Genomic DNA, 21300 nt, shown 5'->3' with positions numbered 1-21300 from the left:
TTCTATTTTTGTGTCAGAAGTCCTGACTGGCTCTCTATGATCGTCAACAGCACTATCATTGCTGAACCCCTTCTAAACAACATCAACTAGCATTTCAAATGGCCCAGACATATGAACTACGAAAACTGATAGTGCCAGAGAAACTCAACAAATCTGGAAGCATCTGTAGAGAGAAAAAAACAAAGTTAATATTTTGAGTCCATTATGGCCTTTCTTTAGGACTAAACAGAGCTGGAAAAGTGATGGAAAAGCTCAGCAGGTCTGGCAGCATTTGTGAAGAGAAATCAGGGTTAACGTTTCGGGTCTGGTGATCCTTCCTCAGAACAAGGAAGGGTCACCGGTCCTGAAACATTAACTCTGATTTCTCTTCACAGATGCTGCCAGACTTGCGGAGCATTTCCAGCAATTTCTGTTTTTGTTTCTGATTTTCAGTGTCCGCAGATCTTTCAGTTTTTATTTGGTAAATTGATGGGTTTAATGCTGTAGAAAAAGGGGCCGGGTGAAAGAACTGGAACAGATGGTGAAGGTGCATCTGAGCAAAAGGCAAAGGGAGTACTAATGGAAGTAGAGAAGGAATGTGGACAAAAAATAGATGTTAATGAAAGGTGTTTTAAAGCAGAAATAGGTCAGCTACACGGAGGTCAAATATAGTCATAGAGCTGTACAGCATGGAAACAGACCCTTCAGTCCAACTCGTCCATGCCAACCAGATATCCTAAATTAATCCAGTCACATTTCTTAAATAGTGGCACCACGTTAGCCAACCTCCAGTCTTCTGGCATCTTACCTGTGGCTATCGATGATATAAATATCTCAGCAAGGGGCCCAGAAATCTCTTCCTTAGCTTCCCACAGATTCTAGGGTACACCTCATCTTTCATGCAAACAAGACACTGCCGGAGGCAGGGGGAAGCAGGGTAATCCAATGGAAGACAGCTTAAAACATCTCTGACATACATACATCTTGGTGATGAGCATATGTACAGAGGTTGAATTCAATGGGCTAAGTCTTACATTTTTTGGCTACATGAAAATTGCATTGACTTTGGTGGAAGGATTCTTACCACGACGCCAAGCAAGTTTTCTCCTTAAATCTTACCAAACTTGACACTTTAATTGCTGCTCCTACCCATATGTCAAGTATTGCATTCGATTTCCGTCCAGTCTTACCACTCATTGTTTTCAGAACAACCTGCCACTCACCAGATATTCCAGAATTGATCAGCATCCCCACTGTGCACTCAGACTAGCACTGTCAGTCTGCAGCTGCCCTGTACTATTCCTGATATTTGCTCTAGACATGGCAAACAGGGGGAAATCAATGCCCTGCTTTATGGATTTGATCAAGGAGCTCCAGCTGGTCTGGGTGGTGCAGACATGGGACTTCCTTTTCCCCAAAAGCAATGGAGGCTATGCTAACAGACCGTGCCATCCTGGACCATCCAGGAGAAGCCGTCTCAGCCATCTTGAGAATTATCTAACTAGAGGAAGAATATCAATGAACTTCTCCACTCCACCAGTACAAGTTTCAATATTTTCTCTCAGGTATGTGACCCTGAGCGCACAATATCTTTGCTGCAGCGTTACAACGATAGCCTGAGGTACAGCACTGAAGTGTAGAAGTGTCCTGTCATGTATCATGAGAGTTCTTGGAAGCTGGAAGATATTAGATGCCGATGGACATGGGCTGCATGTGGCCAGTGCCCATGGAGTGTGCCCTGAGATGCTGGTGCTCAGTATCCAACAGGGAGGACATTTGGAGTAAGTGACAAATTGAACACACCAAGGACCTGCTTTGGTTTCCATATCCTGATGACTAATGTGTTTGGCAAGTTTGATAAGATCACAACCAGAATATTAATGTGGTGAATTGGGCTGTTAGCAAGGTGTTTAACAAACATAAGCATCAATTTGCTTCTGTCTAGCAAAAAAAACACGTCAAAGCCACTTGAGAAAAATATTAAAGTTGCAGCAAGATGATCTGGATATGTCAAGATGGTCTTCACCAAACATCTCACCCAACTGTGCCACACATCTCGGCATAGCCCACAGTGCTCAGACAACTATAAGATTCTGCCCTTTGTATTAAGTGGCTCGCTTCCAGATCCCCAAATGCCTAGTCATCATCTGCGCAATTCAATTCAACATTAAGATAAAATGATCAGCACTCACTTATATGGACACAATTGTATTGACACTCAATAAGCTGGGCATCAATTAGACAATCCTGATCCATATATCAAAAATTCAGCCAGTACAATTCACTGTAACAATGCACCAGACTTTATTCAGAAGCACATGCAAGCCATGCAATTTCTGTTACACTGAAAGAGTAGCATTCTTGTGGGCATGACATCTCCTACACACATTTCCCTCTTAAGTATCCCTACTTGGTTATTTCTTTTTGATCCTTCATCATCTCTGAGTCAGAATCAATGTTCACTCTAATATTTGTTGTGCCTGCATGAACCTCTGAGTAATTTGGGTGATATATTTAAACCGCTGCCTGACCTGTTAAATATTTCCAGCATTCACTGTTATGATTATCATAAAGACTGCAATGGTTCAAGTGAAAGTTAACTTGAGATAAGCAATAAATGTAGCCTTATTAGAGCTGCACCTATTTGGGGAATAAATAATGACTCATGCACTTGTTGCCAATAGACTTAGTTAATACATTTCATTGTAATATAACTCTGAAGTGATTCTTCTGCCCCATTTAACCCTTGATGAGTATATTTCCCATCAGATATTATTATTGCGAGGAAAGACCGTAAGTCCATAAGATGTAGAAGCAGAAGCAGAAGCAGAACCTTCCAGCCCATCAAGTCTGCTACACCATTCAATGAAATCACGGCTGATCTGATAATCCTGCCTTTTCCCTGTAACCCTAGAATCCCTTACTTATTAAAATATGTCTGCCTCAGCCTTGAATATACTTACCTCGGCCTGAACACTCCTCTGTGGAAAGAATTCCATGGATTCACAACCCTCTGACAGAAGAAATTCCTCCTTATCTCTGTCTTAAAATGGCAAACCCTTATTCTGAAATTGTGCCCTGTGATCCTAGACTCCCACAAGAGGAAACAACCTTTCTGCAGCTACCTTGTCAAATCCCCTAAGAGTCTTGTATGTTTCAATAACTTTGCCCCTCATTCTTCTAAATTCCAATGAGTACAGGCCCAATTTACTCAACCTCTCCTTAGAAGACAGGGTGGTTTGAATGATGATTTTCCCTCACTGCCACTTACAGGTCTATATAAATCACATTCTCCTCTTAAGTGGAACTCCTGGCTTCCCTGTAGTGTCCTATCTTTCAAGATATTTGGAAATCATGAACATCACCCAACTAGTTAGAGCTATAATTCAGGCAAGCTTCTAGTTCAAATTTCTAAACTGTCATTTTCAACTTGTCTGTTTCCACCAACAGTTCCTGTGCAGTCCATGAGATGTTCAATATCTTGTTTAATTCGAAATTTGATGACTTACCACGCACGCATTATTTCCCCTATTGGACACCAAGAAACACTTGCTTTGAGAGCCTTGCACAGTTTACCTTAGGATACTGATACTGCAAAGTTAGTACAGTCAGCGTACCATTGTCCAACAACACGTGGATTACTACATTTGATCATTTTGGGCAATGTTTACCCTAATAATTTGCAATTCTCGTCATAACTAGATAGCCAAGCAATCCCTACTTTATAAACATTAATCATCATTTATGAAAGTTTGATTCTTTGACTTTGAGTTTTAAGTTTGAGTTAAACATTTTAATGTTTTAAATTGTCCTCTGATTCTGCAGTGACAGTAAATATTCTGCTTATTGTGTTGAAATCCATGGTTTGATGGTGCAGTGGGATTATTATGAGAGCTATTTTCTGGAATGATAGCTGGCTTGCCTAATGTTTGATGGCTACCCACCGCATCCCTCTCATCTCAAAGCCTGATTGTTGTTTAAGAAAGAGCCCAACTGAAAGAGAAATTAAACCAAGATTTTCCAAATTGTCTTTACAGTGTGGGAATGGGTACCAAAACGTGTGGGATATACCCTAGCACCGCCAACAAAAAAGCCCTCCAACTAGGTGGTTGCCCAGCAAGGTTTTTGGGTCAACATTTCCTGGGATGATGATGCCAGTTAAGATCTCTGCCTCTCGCTGCTTTTAGCAGCCACTGTGAGTAGATGTGCTGCTGTAGAGGCTGAGGTAACAGGCTGCACAGATACACTCATGTCCTGGAGGAATGGACAAGCTAAGTGGCTTTTCGTGGGTATTGTGGGGTGGGGGTATGAGGAGACAGCATTGAGGGAGTTCAGAGGCAAAGGCATGGGATTGTCTTTCAGGACTAACCCCCTCCCAACCTGGCAGGCAGGCCAATCTGTCATATTCATTGAACTGGCTACCACTGTTCTAGCATGCTGGGAACAGAGTTAACCAGGGATGTGGTGTGAAGAGACCCTGAAGTGTTTGTTCATTGACCATTTTAGACCCATTAAATTGGAAGCAAGTCAAGAAGGTCGACTACGGGCCTTGCCACCTAGATCTTAATTTTTGAGGTGGCTGGTAATGTCGGTGCCAACCTCCCTGATTATCTGCCTTTCCTGCCATCATCTTCCATCATAAGACCTACTGGGACTGCCTGTAATTTCATGTTGCTGGGGAGATTGTAGATGGAAGACAGAGCCTTGAACTGATTTTCCCAGTGGTGTGCAGGGCAGGGCAGGCTATGAGGAGGAGTCAGTCATGGCAAAATGGTTATAAATATGGGCATAACTGGGCAAGTATCTGGAAAATGCACCTTTGGGAGGAATGCAGACCTGTGGATATCAAGTGGAGTAAAGCTATTGTTGGAAGATGACTACTGTCTCAAAATAAAGGAACTGTACACCTTATATGGAGGAAAATAGTGTTTTGAAGGAGTTTGTAGCTGAATGTGGTGCAACATCTTTTAGGGGAACTGCCAGTGTCTGTTGCCAACGTTAAGACCTATCCCCACACCCCACCCCACCCACAAAACACACACACACACACACCAGCCCAGTAGTGCCTTGGCAATATGTAGAACTGCCAGTAAATCCATGTGATCTACCTTTGTTGTAACAACTAGTTATAACGTCATTCGGTTAATTTCTATTAAATACAGTTTTGCTGTAAATCCGTGCTTTATTTATGTTAATTTTGGTTTGATTATTAAGTAAATGAAAAAAGTAAAATGTTGCGCATCAATTTCCTCCATTTGGGTTGTTTAGTATGTTTTTTAATATGTTGATTTTCACAGGGAATCAAAAGATTACATCTATATGCTTTTCCAATACAGTAACTCAATTTCTTCTTCCTCATTGAAACTAAATTTTCTTTAAGCATTTGCCCAAACTTACAATCTTAAGATTTGCCATCAGCTACACTTTATTCATTATTTTGTCAAAAGCAGAAAGATTTTACCTTTGTCCAATATCATTATCAGCAACAACAAGCTGTATTTCATACTTCTGGAAGAAAATTTACAAACCTGAGTGGCATTAAGGGCGCAGAAGATATAGCTAAACATAGCTTGTGTTTCATCACGCTCTATGAGCATCAAATAACCTAGACTCCACGTTAAACAAAGCACAACGGCTACTGATAAGGATCCCATCATCTTCTTTGCTGACGTAGCCTGTTTTGCACTATAAAAGAACACATTAATTAATCATGTGTTTGCCAATACGAAAGTATTTTACTAATTTTGATCAATTATTTTCAGGAGATGTTTCAGTATCTTTCAGTAAAATGTTAAAGTGATCTTTATAGCCTGGTTCACATATCAAATGAGTAATTGTTTCACACTCATCAAATGGCTTCAGACCTTATAACTCTGGTAGAACTAGTTACATACTGTTTCTGGCAATGGCATGGAGTGACTTATCATGATTTTCATTTCCTTTCCAGAGAAAGAAGCTGACCTGAGCTTTGAAACATTATTTATAAATGGGAGTTTCTTAATGGCAGTTAGGAGACAAATATCAATTTTAAAGTGTGAGAATTCTCAACAAAAATTATTAATTTATAAAAATTTAAAATAAATTTGGAATCAAATGAGTTGCATTTGAAGGGTGCATTTGACCTGGAAGCAATTAACTGTTTATCATAACTAAACAAACATTGCTGGTTACCAAAAGTAATAGAAAGATTGTGGTGGAATACTTCTACATTCTGTGCCATTGACTGAAAGATCTATGATGAATTGGTGATCAGCTGAATTTTAAAGTGCTTGAGCAAAAGGAAGGATGATAAAAAGTAAACTCAGTTGCAGAAATACAGCAATATCAACACAAAATCTCCAAGTCAATAAATGATGCTTTTAATACTGACAGAAGTGAGCCAATACGTTCAAACTTTTTGATCAGGGAGGATTATCTGAATGTGGATTGCATTGTTGGGTTCAGAAAAATTGAATTTCTCATCACTTCAAAGGAAGTTAATATATAATATTTTGTATTACCTGCAAGTACTATGGTCTTTGTTGAACAGTACCAACATTGTCACTAAGGCAAACATGACAAAATTAAATAGTAGTAATATTGCAACTGGAAGAAGAAATCCCCACAGCATTGGCTTTGACAGTTCCAACTTCCCATGTAGATCAAAACCAGACAGCCAGCAGCTGAAAAACAGAAATTACAGCAAAATTTGATGAATAAAGCACACTGAATATGCAACAAAGGGAGATTCATTCACTTGTTTCTAAAATCCAAATACATGGTAAATGATGCTTTGAGTGTGAAACACCCCTTGTCTAAAATATTTTATTTACGTGGTATGAAAACAGCACAGAAAAATGTCATTTGGACTCATCAGCCTATGTCAGTGTTTATGTTCCTCCCAACACCTTTCCCAACCTTCTAACTATGTCAAAGTAGTTTCCCATTCTGTTCAGGTATTTATCTAGCTTTCCCTAAATGTATAATGTCACTTGCCTCAACCGTACATTCTAGCCACTCAATTAGTCTACTTTTTAAAATTCATTTGTGGGATGTGGGCGTCGCTGACTGGCCAAAATTTCTTGCCCATCCCTAGTTAAAATGATCCTGCTAAAATGACCCTGTTGATGTGCAAACTCTCAAATCAATCAGGCTAGCTTTTTAAAAAAATTTTAGTTTTTAAATAAGTGATTCTGAAGACAGTTTAGAGATTACAAGCATAATAATGACTTTCCGAAAATTACAAATAATTAGCTTTCTTTTTCTTATTAAATTAGTTCTGTACAGTGGAATTCATGAAGTTTGATTGATGAAAATGAAAGATGAGGTGCTGGGCTATAGAACCACCACAGGGTTACACAGCCGGAGTGAAAATTTCCAAATGCCCTTTCCAGAGACTGTAAAACAAGAATTTTTATTTTAAAATTTAACTTTGAGGAAATAAATTGTTCATCATTTTCTTGGCCTTTCTTGCTGAATAATTAAACATATATCACAGCTACAAAATAAAAATTATGTTTACATGAATACTGAATCATCTTTATAAAAAGAAAACAGATGCTCTAAACATTTAAAATCTATTAAAATGGATAAAGATTTAACTCTCTGCATTTATCTCTCATGTTGCAAATTACTAACTTCTAGTTCTGAAGTAAAATAAGCTCTTGAAAATAAGTTTCCTGTTCGTGCTTCAGCTAGTTTTCAAATTTTTTTTTTAAAAAACAGGGTTACTGTTGTAACCTAGAAATGTTCATGCTTCAATTTGTTCTTCAGTCAGTTGACAAAATTATACCAATGCATAGAAGGATAATTTCAGGACTTGACATGTAGAGTCATTTGCATGTTGGGAGTTGAAAGTATAGGTGTGGTTGTTATTTGCCTTCATCTGACAGAGTAACATATCCAGGATGAATATAAACTCAACTTTGAGAAAAATAGAGGATTCCAAGTAAAACATTATTTAAGGTAATTAAAAAGACAGAAAATAATTTTACAGATGCAATTAATTATAAGATGTGAAATATGTCATTTTGATGTCTCTATGATACCAGAATCATTATTTCTATCCACTTATAGCTAAATGAAGAAAATATAGCAACAAAAACAATTGGCTGGATTTTACCAAAATCAGCAAATTGTCAGTTTTGAGGAGTTTCATGGAGAGACCTTAATGAGTTTTCTCATGTAATCCTCCATTGCTCACCTCGTTATGTATGCACCACCAGCTCTACAGTGCTGCACTCATTCTGTCATGTGCATATCAGAAGTACTTGTCACTGTTAGGAACTCCCAGGAACTTGGCACTAGTGCCATATTTAAAGGTCAACTCTGTACCAGGTCAATTGTTACTATCCATGACTAGCCCTTTACAGTTCATGTGGTTGGAGTGAAGTGAAAAAGAACAGCTTCTGAGTGCATATAGTTGACACCAGTGACTCTCCATTGCTAATAGAAGCTCATATTCATCAGTGTATTATTACATTACACCATCACCTCTGATTCACTGTCATTGCAACTAGCTACAATAATCAAGCTACACAGATTACTCATGGTTAGAACCATACCGTGTTTAAAAACCTGTCCAAGGGACTGCTACTATTTCTGTAACATCCAGTGAAAAATCATGGCTTCCCATTGTTCAATGCACAAGTATCACAGGCTGGAGAGCCTTCAAATGGTTGAAAACATTCACATTTATTGAACAAAAGGAAAAGCAAAATAAAACACAAGCAAAAGTAGCTGCATTTGGAATAAACAAGAACCTTTTGCCTTTCAAGCAACAACAGTTTTACAGTCAATGAAAGACCAATTCACCCAACTACACTGGGTGTCAGTTAAGTCCTAGCTTGTAGCACCCAATGTGGCACCACTCTATCATGGTAAAGACGATGCTCCTCCTGCTCAATGTCTTCATCCTCCTCCTCGGAAGACTGCTGCCACTCTCCCAGTTCTTCAGCCTCCATCACATTCCCTCTTTACACTGTGGTGTAGCAAGTCAATGACCATGTCTAATAAGAGACAATCTAACCACCGACCTCAGACATTCAATAGTGTTACCAACAATGAATTCCACCACTCACAACATCCTGGGAGTTACCATTGACCAGAAATTCAACTGGACTCACCACATAAATTAGTGGCTACAAGAGCAGGTCAGTGGCTAGGAATACTGCAGTGACTAACTCACCTCATGATGCCCCAAAGCCTGTATATTATCAACAAGGCTGATCAGAAGTGGAATGGAATGCTCCTCACTTTCTGAAGAAGGGTCTAGGCCCGAAACGTCAGCCTTCCTGCTCCTCTGATGCTGCTTGGCCTGCTGTGTTCATCCAGCTCTACACCTTGTTATCTCTAATCCTCACTTGCCTGGATGGGTGCTTCCAACAACACTTAGGAAGCTTGAAACCATCCAGGACAAAGTAGTCCATTTGATTGGCACCTCTTCCACACTCAGTAGCAGCAGTGTATACTATCTACAAGATACACTCCAGAAATTCACCAATGATCCTTAGATAGCACCTTCCAAATCCACGACCACTTCCATCCAGAAGGACAAAAGTAGCAGGTACGTTAGAAAACTACCAATAGCAAGTTCCCCTCCAAGCCACTCACTATCCTGACTTGATAGTTACCATCATCATAGAATCCCTACAGGTGTGGAAGCAGGCCATTTGGCCCATCGAGTCCACACTGATCCTCTAAAGAGCAAATTACACATACCCACCCCCTGCATTTTCCACCCTGAACACTATAGGCAATTTAGCATAGCCAATCCATCTACCTGCACATCTTTTGACTACGGGAGGAAACCGGAGTACCCTGAGGAAACCCACGCAGAATGAGCAAACTCCACACAGACAGTTGCCCAAGGCTGGAATCAAACTCAGGTCCCAGGCACTATGAAGCAGTAGTGCTAACCACTGAGCCACCATGCTGCCCCAGCCACTATGCTGTTCCTTCACTGTCACTGAGTCAAAATCCTGAAATTTCCTCCCTAAGGGCATTGCGGATCAAGTTACAACAAAGGCACTGCAGCAGTTCAAGAAGGCAACTCACTACCACCTTCTCAATGGCATCTAGGAACAGGCAATGAATGTTGGCCAGCCAGCGACACCCACATCCAACAAGTGAATAAGTTTTTAAAAATCCTTGAAAGCAGCAAGTTGCAAATAATTTAGCACAGCTGTCCCCTTGGCAGCCACTTGGGAGAGAATGGTTACCGATCCATACAGGTCACAAGTCCTGCTTTAACAAACGACACAGTTCTGTGGTGGTCATCCAGGACATTCCCTTTCCATGGTGGCTATCTGCCTCACTTAACTACAGGAGGTGGCATCAAGAATAATAGAGTCTTGACCTCCTGTACCTCCTGTGCGTCCTGAGAGAACCTTCAGCTGCAACTTCTTCATATGGAGTCAGTTCAGTAGCTGGAGGTTACTTCTAGTCCTGAGCTTGCTGACACTTTTGGTCCACATCACTTTCTTTGCATCTTTGTTGCACAGAGGCCACAGTGACAATAACCTCACCTCTGGCTGAATCCATTGGTCTTGATTCCAATGAACCTGTGCGGAGAATATCAGAAATAAAACAAAGAACTGCAGATGTGAAGTTCTGAAGTGAAATTTTAACTCTATTTTCTCTTCACAGATGCTGCCACATGCTGCATTTCTCCAGCAATTTCTGCTTTTGTTTGTTGGGGAATATCAGAAACTACAGGTCCTTTGTAATGTGAGGAGTCAGCATTCACATCACAACTAATGATAGTTTAGCATAATCCTCTATACAGGGAGCCAAAGAGGATGACGAGGATGATGGATTGCCTCTACACAGACCCTTGACATAGATGTATTCAGCAAAAGCATGTAGGGTAAATAACATATTTGTCATAGGATTACTGAGACTTTGCTCCCGCCCCTACCGCCACCATCCCCTACATCACATAAGAAAAGCAATATTGCATAGAAGAGTATGTTGTCAAATAGTTACTCTTCAAGGCAAGAGGAAATGTGCTCCACACTTTTGTACAACATATGAGATCTTGGTCTGTCTTTGCAAAATGTGGCCTGCAGGTGACACGTTTAAGATCATCTGTGATTACTTCTAATTACAGAAATCATTATGATCGATCTGTAACGACCACAGACCTGATCAAGTTTGCTTGTGTCAGAGATAGTAGGAACTGCAGATGCTGGAGAATCTGAGATAACAAGGTGTAGAGCTGGATGAACACAGCAGGCCAAGCAGCATCAAGAGGAGCAGGAAGGCTGACGTTTTGGGCCTAGACCCTTTTTTTTTATTGGCATGTACCCTTAAAGAGCCACAAATTGCTCTCAAATAAAACTTGCATGCTTAGACAGTTAAAAACTACTTACTCCACCTATTCTCAATGTGGTGGTATTCTTTCTTCATTTCCGTTGTGTATTTATGATTTGGATAAGAATGGAAGGCAATACTTTGCAGAGTCAGAAGTAGGCTTATCCTGGTAACCTAACACATTCCCTAACCCCCAGCTAAACCAGCATGTTCCTTTCTTCCTTGCACTCCCTGCCAACTGCAGCAGTTCTGAGCTCACCCACATTCCCATTCAACACTTTTATGTCAAACTTCACCTTCCCTCATTAGCCCCTGAGCCTCTACCCTACAGCTTAGCCATGACAACAATTGTAATGCACTGTCCTCCGTATCAGAGCCAGTTGGTTGTCACTGTTGATGACCATGCTCCAAAATACAGTAACCCATATCCTCCAAAACACTATTGTCTCTCACTCTTCTATGTTGGCACAATTATTGTCCCCTCTGAGGCCCAGCATGTTGCCTCCAGTCCACAAAATTGACTCCCCTAATATCCTTACCACAGCAATGGCTATTTACATCCATTTTGACTTCCAGTGAACATATGCCTAGCGATGACCATGGCTCACCCCCTCACCAATTTGCAACATGAACCCCAATTGGTGAATGTCCAGGCCCCTAATCAATTTCTACATAGCTCTCTGAATCTCTTACTAGTAATCCCTAATTGGTTGCATTGCACCAGCAGGACTCAGCATCACTCCCTGGACTCTAATGCTATGGAACCCCTGATCCTAACCACTCCAAGTGGCCAACTAACTGCTTCCAAACCCCTAGATTGAGTTTGGATGCTGCCCTGGACTGACCGTGGTGAAATCCCTGACTGATAGTAATCTCGATGCTCACTGGCGAAATTTTTGTCTTGTCATTCAAACCTTGGATTTAAAATCTGACGTTTTTCATGACATTGAGAATCTCAGTTTTCCAATCTTGCCATGTTTTCCCAACTGACTCATCCAATGCCCATGTTCAGAGGCTGGGAGAATTCTGCCCATAATGTTATGTTCTCAGCTGATGGTAAAACTAGACAAAGGAGATCTCAGAATGAAATCTGGCTTGATAGCCCTTTTTTTATTATTCATTCGTGGAATGTAGGTATTGATGGCTAATCAGCACGCAATAGCCAACCTAGTTGCCCTTGAGAAGGTGGTGGTGAGCTGCCTTCTTGAACTGTTGCGGTCCATTTGCTGTAGGTTGACTCACTATGCCCTTTGGGAGGAAATTCCAGGATGTTGACTCTGTAACCGTGAAGGAATGGTAATATATTTCCATGTCAGGATGGTGAGTGGCTTGGAAGGGAACTTGCAGGTGATGGTGTTCACGTGTATCCGTTGCCTTGTCCTTCTAGGACTTTTGGTGGATTATTTGTTACCATAGTGATCAATCACTGGACATTTTCGCAAAAGTTACCAAAGCACTTTTTACAAAAGGCTATGGAAGTTTATTACATACGAAAGGAAAAACAAATTGATAGCTTTATTGAAATACACAAGAACAATTTGAAACAGTCTTACTACAAATATCAGAAATAGAAATTCAATCCTTATACCCTCAACAATAACCTTACAGATACTCAACCTTAATGCAAGATCACTCTGTCTCCACTTTACACCTTCTTGTTCAGTTGGCATGACTGTAATCAGTTTCTTTCCAGCAAAGTTCTGCATTCACCTGAAGCAATTTTCCTCAGTTAATGGCCCTTCCTGAAACCATTACACAAACTGCAAGCACAGCCCCCTTCTTTACAAGTATTCCTTATGTCTATTTATTCATCAGCCTTGTACTAGATCTTTCTCTTTGACACCTTAAAGCCTTCTGTTTCTGGATCTTTTCTCTTATTAGTGTCTAAGCCATTCAGGACATCTATTTTGCCCTGACTGTTTTGGAAGCTGCTAAATTGCACTGCTGCTCTTACAGGTTTTTTTCTCTCTAAATGACCTGCTTCTGTCTAAATGAAATGTGTTGCCAACTTTCTAATTAAATTTGTTTCTTTCTCTGTAATATACAACACTCGTTGTGAGGCAACATACCTTTGTTTCATCACTTAGTTTCAAATGGACTGACCATTCACCTCAAGGTTTTTAAAAAGCTCATTTAAGTATGCGTAAACAAACCTTCAGACAACACTGTGGCACTCTAAGAACTCAAAAATGAAACTAAAACTATGTCCTTTCTTAACATGCTCAATATAAAAATGCACATCAAACTTAAAAGCTATACATAATTTCTCCAATTTAGAACCCGTGTTCACAAGTTATAATATTTTATTAACCTTCATCACAATAGCACTAAAAATAAAGTTTCCTAACAACATAAACACATTGACAATTACATATCTTGCAATTTCATGTTCAAACTTAATTTTATTTTGTACATTGTAAAATAATGTATATAATTTCCCAAGAAGACATATTTGCATGTGAGAAACTTGAAATTATATTTTAATTTCTTTTGTTTCTATGAGGAATACATGTGTAATACATGATGAGTAATACATTTGTTTTGTTGTGTAGCCTGTAGAATTCAATAATAAGTGGCATATGTGCATGCTTTGGCAATGCTTTTTAATTGTATAACTAGTGTGTTAGTTTAAACAATGTGACATTTAACCATTTAAAGTTTACTTTTGACAGTTAATTGGATATTTGTGTAGCACAGTGGTGTGGAATGATGAGGAGTTGATTGCACTGAAACAGAATGCTACCTGACATAAAGTAAAATCACATGAATTGCTTTAGTAAGATTACAGTTAAACAGAAGTGTAAAGGTTAACAGCTGTGGTTAGGAAATCATCTTCACACAGAATTTGTTTATTAGCTACAATTAATATTTTTGATTTACATTAATTTATAATTTTGGCATTTGGCAAAATAGTTTTCAAAGCAGCTCCATCATATTATGTTTTTTGAACACAATGTTTTCAAGACTATATAATGGTACAATGTACTCATGCACTGAATCACAATCTGTGCCCCAGACTAATCATCATTAATCCAAGGAAGATTTATTAATATATTATAAGTTATAAGAGTTAAAACGCATTGGAAATATACATTGATTATATACTTACAATTCTTCTTGCCGATAATTCAGTGCATCTTCTGTTTTGTAAGTAGCTGCTAATGTTATAATAACAATAACTGCTGGAAGACCTGAAGAATACATTATTAAAACAAAATTATGTTTCTACTTATAAGATTTAATATTTTTTCTCAGAAATATAATTTGACCAAATAAAATTCAGAGTTTTTTTTTATTGGGGGAAAAAAATCTACCAAAGCCCACAAAAAAGGAAAGTTTTACATTTCTACTTAATGCTGCAATATCAATTATTTACAAAATAATAGATTTTTATAAGCTTTTATCATTAGAACTAAATTAACAGCAAAGAAAAATACAAAACTTTTGTGATCCAAATCCCTTTAATACAGTGTAGTGCCCTTTTACGGTTGGCTTGGTTTATATACAAATGTAACAGTCTTCTATTCATGACACTTGATGTCTGTCATCTAGCATGTGTAACCCATTCCCTTGTTGCTGAAGAGTTATCAAATATCATGTCATATTCTTCCCCTATATATGTGCTTTGGAAATATTTTTGATGAGGCTACTATAAATATTTAAAGGTGTGCAGAAGAGAGGCCTGGGCGTATATTTAGATAAGTAATTAAAGGTGGTGGGGCTGGTGGAGAGAGCAACTAATGTATCCTAGGCTTCACTAATATTTGCATAGAGCTCAAAGCAAAGAACTTATGTTAAACAATAGCAAACAGGTTATGCTAAATGTGTGTAAGACACTGGTTAGACCTCAGCTGGAGTACTCTGCACAATTCTGATGCCACAATTCAGGAAGGATACGGGTGCACTGGAGGCAATGCTGATGATGTTCCTGAGGGTGATTCCAGGGATAAGAAACTTCAGTTATGAAGATATATTGGATAAGTTGAGACTGGTTTTGTTGGGGGAAAGAAGGCTGAGAAGATTTGATAAAAATTATCAAAACCATGAGGGGTCTGAACCAAATAGCTGGGAGAAACTGTTCCCACTCAAAAAAAGGATCAAAAACGGAGGAGATGGCTAAAACATAATTGCAAAAGAAGCAAATGCAATGTGAGTAAAACCTTTTTCATATGAGTGATTTGAGTCTGGAATGCACTGCCTCAAAGTGCAGTAGAGACCCGTTTAAATGAGGTATCAAGAGGTCATTGGATGATTATTTGGAAAGAAATAACATGCAGGTTCATAGGGAAAAGGATTCACTTACAATGCTGATTTAATGAGCAAGGGCAGACATGATAGGTTGAATGGCCTTGCTCTGCTCTGTTACAATTCTGTGATTGTATGTTCAGATATTTTGAGTGTATTGGATGAGGTGTGACAGATGTATGCATGGGTTTGGGGAGGGCTGTGGGATTGTCGGGGTAGAAGCAGATGGGAATCTGGAAAATAAAAGGAATGTGTTGAAATAGACATCTCTATGATTTAGTGCAAGTCTCAGTAAGAAAATTTAGAGAAAATCACAAGGAAAATCTTTACCAAACTTCAGAGGTCTTAATAACAGATCACTGTGCTTGGAATATTTTGGCCACATGCATAGAAGTTGCTTTCATGTTTCCTACAGAGTAGTGACTACACTTCACAAATACTTCTCTTAGGTTAAAGCACCTTGGGGCATTCTGAAGTTGTGAAAATCACTACGTATATGCATGTCTTTCTTTATTTTATCTCCCCGTTACCAATCACATTTGGAACCCTCTGTGACCGTTCAAAAGTACATAAAATCCTATCCTCCACCTTTCTGAAAACAGCTTTAAAAATTACAATAAATTACAAAAAAAAGACATTATTTAAATAGAGAGAGATTGCAGAACTCTGAGGTACAAAGGTATCCCAGCATATGAACCTCAAAAAGTTGGTATACAAGTACAGCAAGTAATTAAGAAGGCAGATGGAATGTTATTGCTTATTACAAGGGTAATGAAACGTAAAAATAGAGATGTTATGCTTCAGTTGCACAGGACATTGATACAACCAATACTATGCCTAGTTTTGGCCTCCTCATTTAAGAAATGATATGAATGCATTGGAAGCAGTTCAGAAAATATTCATTCGATTGATACCTGGGATGGAGTTGGTTTATGTTGAGAAGTAAGGCTGGACAGGCTGGGCCTCTGCCCATTGTTGTTTAGAAGAACAGGCCTCCGAAAAGTTCCAGAGATGTAGAGGAAAAGATTGCAAAGATGATTCTGGATAGGAGCGAAAATAACAGGGTAGTTGTTATGGGGGACTTTAACTTTCCAAATATTGACTGGAAACACTATAGTTCAAGTACTTCAGATGGGTCAGTTTTTGTCCAATGTGTGCAGGAGGGTTTCCTGACACAGTATGTAGATAGGCCAACAAGAGGCGAGGCCACATTGGATTTGGTACTGGGTAATGAACCAGGCCAGGTGTTAGATTTGGAGGTAGGTGAGCACTTTGGTGATAGTGACCACAATTCGGTTACGTTTACTTTAGCGATGGAAAGGGATCGGTATATACAGCAGGGCAAGAGTTATAGCTGGGGGAAAGGCAATTATGAGGCGATGAGGCAAGATTTAGGATGCATAGGATGGAGAAGGAAACTGCAGGGGCTGGGCACAATTGAAATGTGGAGCTTGTTCAAGGAACAGCTACTGCGTGTCTTTGAGAAGTATGTACCTGTCAGGCAGGGAGGAAGTGGTCGAGCGAGGGAACCGTGGTTTACTAAAGAAGTTGAATCTCTTGTCAAGAGGAAGAAGGAGGCTTATGTAGAGATGAGGCGTGAAGGCTCAGTTAGGGCGCTTGAGAGTTACAAGTTAGCCAGGAAGGACCTAAAGAGAGAGCTAAGAAGAGCCAGGAGGGGACATGAGAAGTCTTTAGCAGGTAGGATCAAGGAAAACCCTAAAGCTTTCTATAGGTATGTCAGGCATAAAAGAATGACTAGAGTAAGATTGGGGCCGGTCAAGGACAGTAGTGGGAAGTTGTGCGTGGAGTCCGAAGAGATAGGACAGGTGCTAAATGAATATTTTTCATCAGTATTCACACAGGAAAAAGACAATGTAGTCGAGGAGAATACTGAGATACAGTCTATTAGACTAGACGGGATTAAGGTTCATAAGGAGGAGGTGTTAGCAATTCTGGAAGGTGTGAAAATAGATAAGTCCCCTGGGCCGGATGGGGTTTATCCTAGGATTCTCTGGGAAGCTAGAGAGGAGATTGCAGAGCCTTGGGCTTTGATCTTTATGTCGTCATTGTCTTCAGGAATAGTGCCAGAAGACTGGAGACTAGCAAATGTTGTCCCCTTGTTCAAGAAGGGGAGGAGAGACAACCCTGGTAATATAGACCAGTGAGCCTTACTTCGGTTGTGGGTAAAGTGTTGAAAAGGATTATAAGAGATAGGATTTATAATCATCTAGAAAGGAATAATTTGATTAGGGATAGTCAACACGGTTTTGTGAAGGGTAGGTCGTGCCTCACAAACCTTATTGAGTTCTTTGAGAAGGTGACCAAACAGGTGGATGAGGGTAAAGCGGTTGATGTGGTGTATATGGATTTCAGTAAAGCGTTTGATAAGGTTCCCCATGGTAGTCTATTGCAGAAAATACGGAGGCATGGGATTGAGGGTGATTTAGCGGTTTGGATCAGAAATTGGCTAGCTGTAAGAAGACACATGGTGGTGGTTGATGGGAAATGTTCATCCTGGAGTTCAGTTACTAGTGGTGTACCTCAAGGATCTGTTTTGGGGCCACTGCTGTTTGTCATTTTTATAAATGACCTGGATGAGGGCGTAGAAGGATGGGTTAGTAAATTTGCGGATGACACCAAAGTTGGTGGATTTGTGGATAGTGCGGAAGGATGTTGTAGGTTACAGAGGGACATAGATAAGCTGCAGAGCTGGGCTGAGAGGTGGCAAATGGAGTTTAATGCGGAAAAGTGTGAGGTGATTCACTTTGGAAGGAGTAACAGGAATACAGAGTACTGGGCTAATGGTAAGATTCTTGGTGGTGTGGATGAGCAGAAAGATCTCGGTGTCCATGTGCATAGATCACTGAAAGTTGCCACCCAGGTTGATAGCGTTGTTAAGAAGGCGTACAGTATGTTAGGTTTTATTGGTAGAGGGATTGCGTTTCGGAGCCATGAGGTCATGTTGCAGCTGTACAAAACTCTGGTGCGGCCGCACTTGGAGTATTGCGTACAGTTCTGGTCACCGCATTATAGGAAGGATGTGGAAGCATTGGAAAGGGTGCAGAGGAGATTTACCAGGATGTTGCCTGGTATGGAGGGAAGGTCTTATGAGGAAAGGCTGAGGGTCTTGAGGCTGTTTTCGTTAGAGAGAAGAAGGTTAAGAGGTGACTTGATAGAGACATACAAGATGATCAGAGGATTAGATAGCGTGGACAGTGGGAGCCTTTTTCCTCGGATGGTGATGGCTAGCATGAGGGGACATAGCTTTAAATTGAGGGGTGATAGATATAGGACAAATGTCAGAGGTAGGTTCTTTACTCAGAGAGTAGTAAGGGCGTGGAATGCCCTGCCTGCAAAAATAGTAGACTCGCCAACTTTAAGGGCATTTAAATGGTCATTGGATAAACATATGGATGATAATGGAATAGTTTAGGTTAGATGGGCTTCAGATTGGTTTCACAGGTCGGCGCAACATCGAGGGCCGAAGGGCCTGTACTGCGCTGTAATGTTCTATGTTCTATGTTCAATGTTCTATGTCATTTTAATGAACCTTGTAATATTCTGATAGGACTTGACAGGAGAGATGCTGAAAGGATATTTCCTCTTTTGTGGGGGACCAGAACGAGGTGATTCAATTTAAAAATGTGGAGGCATTTATTCAAGACAGAAATTAGATTTTCTTTTCTTTCAGAGAGTTGTCAGTCTATGAAACTCTCTTTCTCAGAAAGGTGTGGTGGCAAAGTAAATCAATATTTATAATGGAGAGGTAGACAGATACTCAACTAGCAAGGGAGTCAAAGGTTGTTGGGTGCATGGATTGAAGTCATAATCAGCCAGTCATGATTTTATTGAATGAAGGAGCAGGCTTGAGGGACTGAATGGCCCCCTCTTTCTACTAATTCTAATGCTCATATGAAAATTTGCTTTTGTATTAAGTTTTACGCTGTTTGAGTTGTTTATCAAGATCTTTGAATTTTACATGTAATTTTTTTATGCTACGTTAATACATTAGATATGTAACAATTTCTAACATGTTCATGTAGATTAGACGTGTGTTTCAAAACTCACTTTATGGAAATTAGTTAAATTATGCTCCATTAATTTTCGTATTATTCTTACTTTGGTATATCATGCTTTACTCCGATAGGCGCAACAGAGTGTATGAGTTATTATTAAACATGGAAAAGTAATAACATTGATTGGCCAAAACCAAAGATGCTGTTCTCCCATTCTTGTACTTATTGAACAATGATGATCAAAAACTCAACCATACCATGAATATTATGTAAGAGATTCACTAAGTATTGGAGCTATTATAAAAGAATAATTGTTTAAAGTTAACTGATCCCTTACCCCATCCAACCACTGAAATCCATATTAACAAATGCCTTGGTAGAGGTTTGAACACGTGAACCAGAAGAACATACATCTGTGCACCGTACAGTGCTGACCAAGTGAATGTAGCCATTAAAAAGTAATGAAGGATGGCAGCAACAGCAGTACATAAATAAACCTCTGGTGGATTGGAACGGTCAGAAGGTAGAATAATGTTTACTGTATTGTTCGCAGCACTTTTCTCATTTAGAGCATTGGGGTTGTTTATCCCAAAGACAAAGATCAAATTAACCATAAGCATCGATGTGCAAAGACTCACAGTTACCCAGGTAAACGATGTCTTGCGTGCTTGCCTGAAGAGAAATTTTTCATTAGTTAGAGTTTTGATTCATTTTAAAATGACAGATTAGGACATGCATAGAAAACAGGCAATCCAATGTATCCCATTCATAGAAAACAGGCAATCCAATGTATCCCATTCAGGAACAAATCGATTTCAATAAGAGTGTATTGAATGTGGGGTTTTTAGAGCACTGGTTGTACCCCTCCCTCTGAGCAACGAGGCCTGGGTTCAAGTCTCACATGCTCCAAAGGTGTGTAATAGCATCCACGAACAGGCTAATATGAAAATATCTAGGGGTATATTGACAGATTTTCTTTATTTACTTGCATTATTAAAATTCTTCTATCAACAAAGTTTCCAAACTCATCTAAGGCAGCCTAGTCCTCTTATGGTGCTCTCTTCTGTCTTGCTAATCAGGCACATGCATAAACCACAACTTGAATTTGTATAATGCCTTTAAGGTTTTAAAAATGTTCCAACCTGCTTTACAGGAGCCTTGTCATGAAAAATATCACACTACAACACATTATGATTTATTATCACAGATGACTAAAAGCTGAAGCTTCTGAAAGGAGGAGGGAAAGGAGTAGAGGCAGGGACATCAACGGACGAAATTCCAAACTTTGGGACCTAGACAACTGAAGGCACAACCGACAGTGATAGAATGGAAGAAATCAGAGATGGATAAAAGATCAGAATTTGAAGAGCTCAGACAACTTGACAAGCTGTAGGGTTTCAGAATTTGACAGAGATAGGAATTGATGAAGATCCTGTGTCCACTGTTGTTTGTCATTTATATAAACAAATTGGATGACAATATAGGGCACATAGTTGGTAAGTTTGTGGATGACACCAAAATTAGTGGTATAATGGACAGTGGAGAAGGTTATCTAAGAGTACAGTGGGACCTTGATCAACTGGGTCAGTGAGCTGAGGAATGGCAGATAGAATTTAATTCAGATAAATGTGTGGTGTTGAATTTTGGTAAGACAAACCGAGGCAGGACTTACACAGTTAACGGTAGGGCCCTGGGGAATGGTGTTGAAGAGAGAGACCTATTAAACTGGAAGGGGTACAGAAAGGATTTACAAGAACGTTACCGGGAC

The 21300-nt window shown here is 39.6% G+C and overlaps 1 protein-coding gene across 1 annotated transcript in view; it reads right to left on the bottom strand.

The window, feature by feature from the left end:
- The window catches only part of LOC109911686 (adhesion G-protein coupled receptor G7-like), a 67380-nt gene that overhangs the window by 1575 nt on the left and 44505 nt on the right, over positions 1 to 21300 (bottom strand). The window contains exons 12-15 of the mRNA XM_048602566.1: positions 19870 to 20204; positions 14381 to 14462; positions 6480 to 6641; positions 5508 to 5664 (exon numbers count right to left, since the gene is read on the bottom strand). Of these exons, the coding sequence (XP_048458523.1) occupies positions 5508 to 5664; positions 6480 to 6641; positions 14381 to 14462; positions 19870 to 20204 (736 nt within the window). The remainder of the gene's footprint in view (positions 1 to 5507; positions 5665 to 6479; positions 6642 to 14380; positions 14463 to 19869; positions 20205 to 21300) is intronic.

This window comes from Rhincodon typus, chromosome 11 (genome assembly GCF_021869965.1).
Source record: "Rhincodon typus isolate 14 chromosome 11, sRhiTyp1.1, whole genome shotgun sequence".
Taxonomy (NCBI): domain Eukaryota; kingdom Metazoa; phylum Chordata; class Chondrichthyes; order Orectolobiformes; family Rhincodontidae; genus Rhincodon; species Rhincodon typus.
Note: the sequence above shows the minus strand (reverse complement) of the source record. Positions and strands in the feature narration are given on the sequence as shown.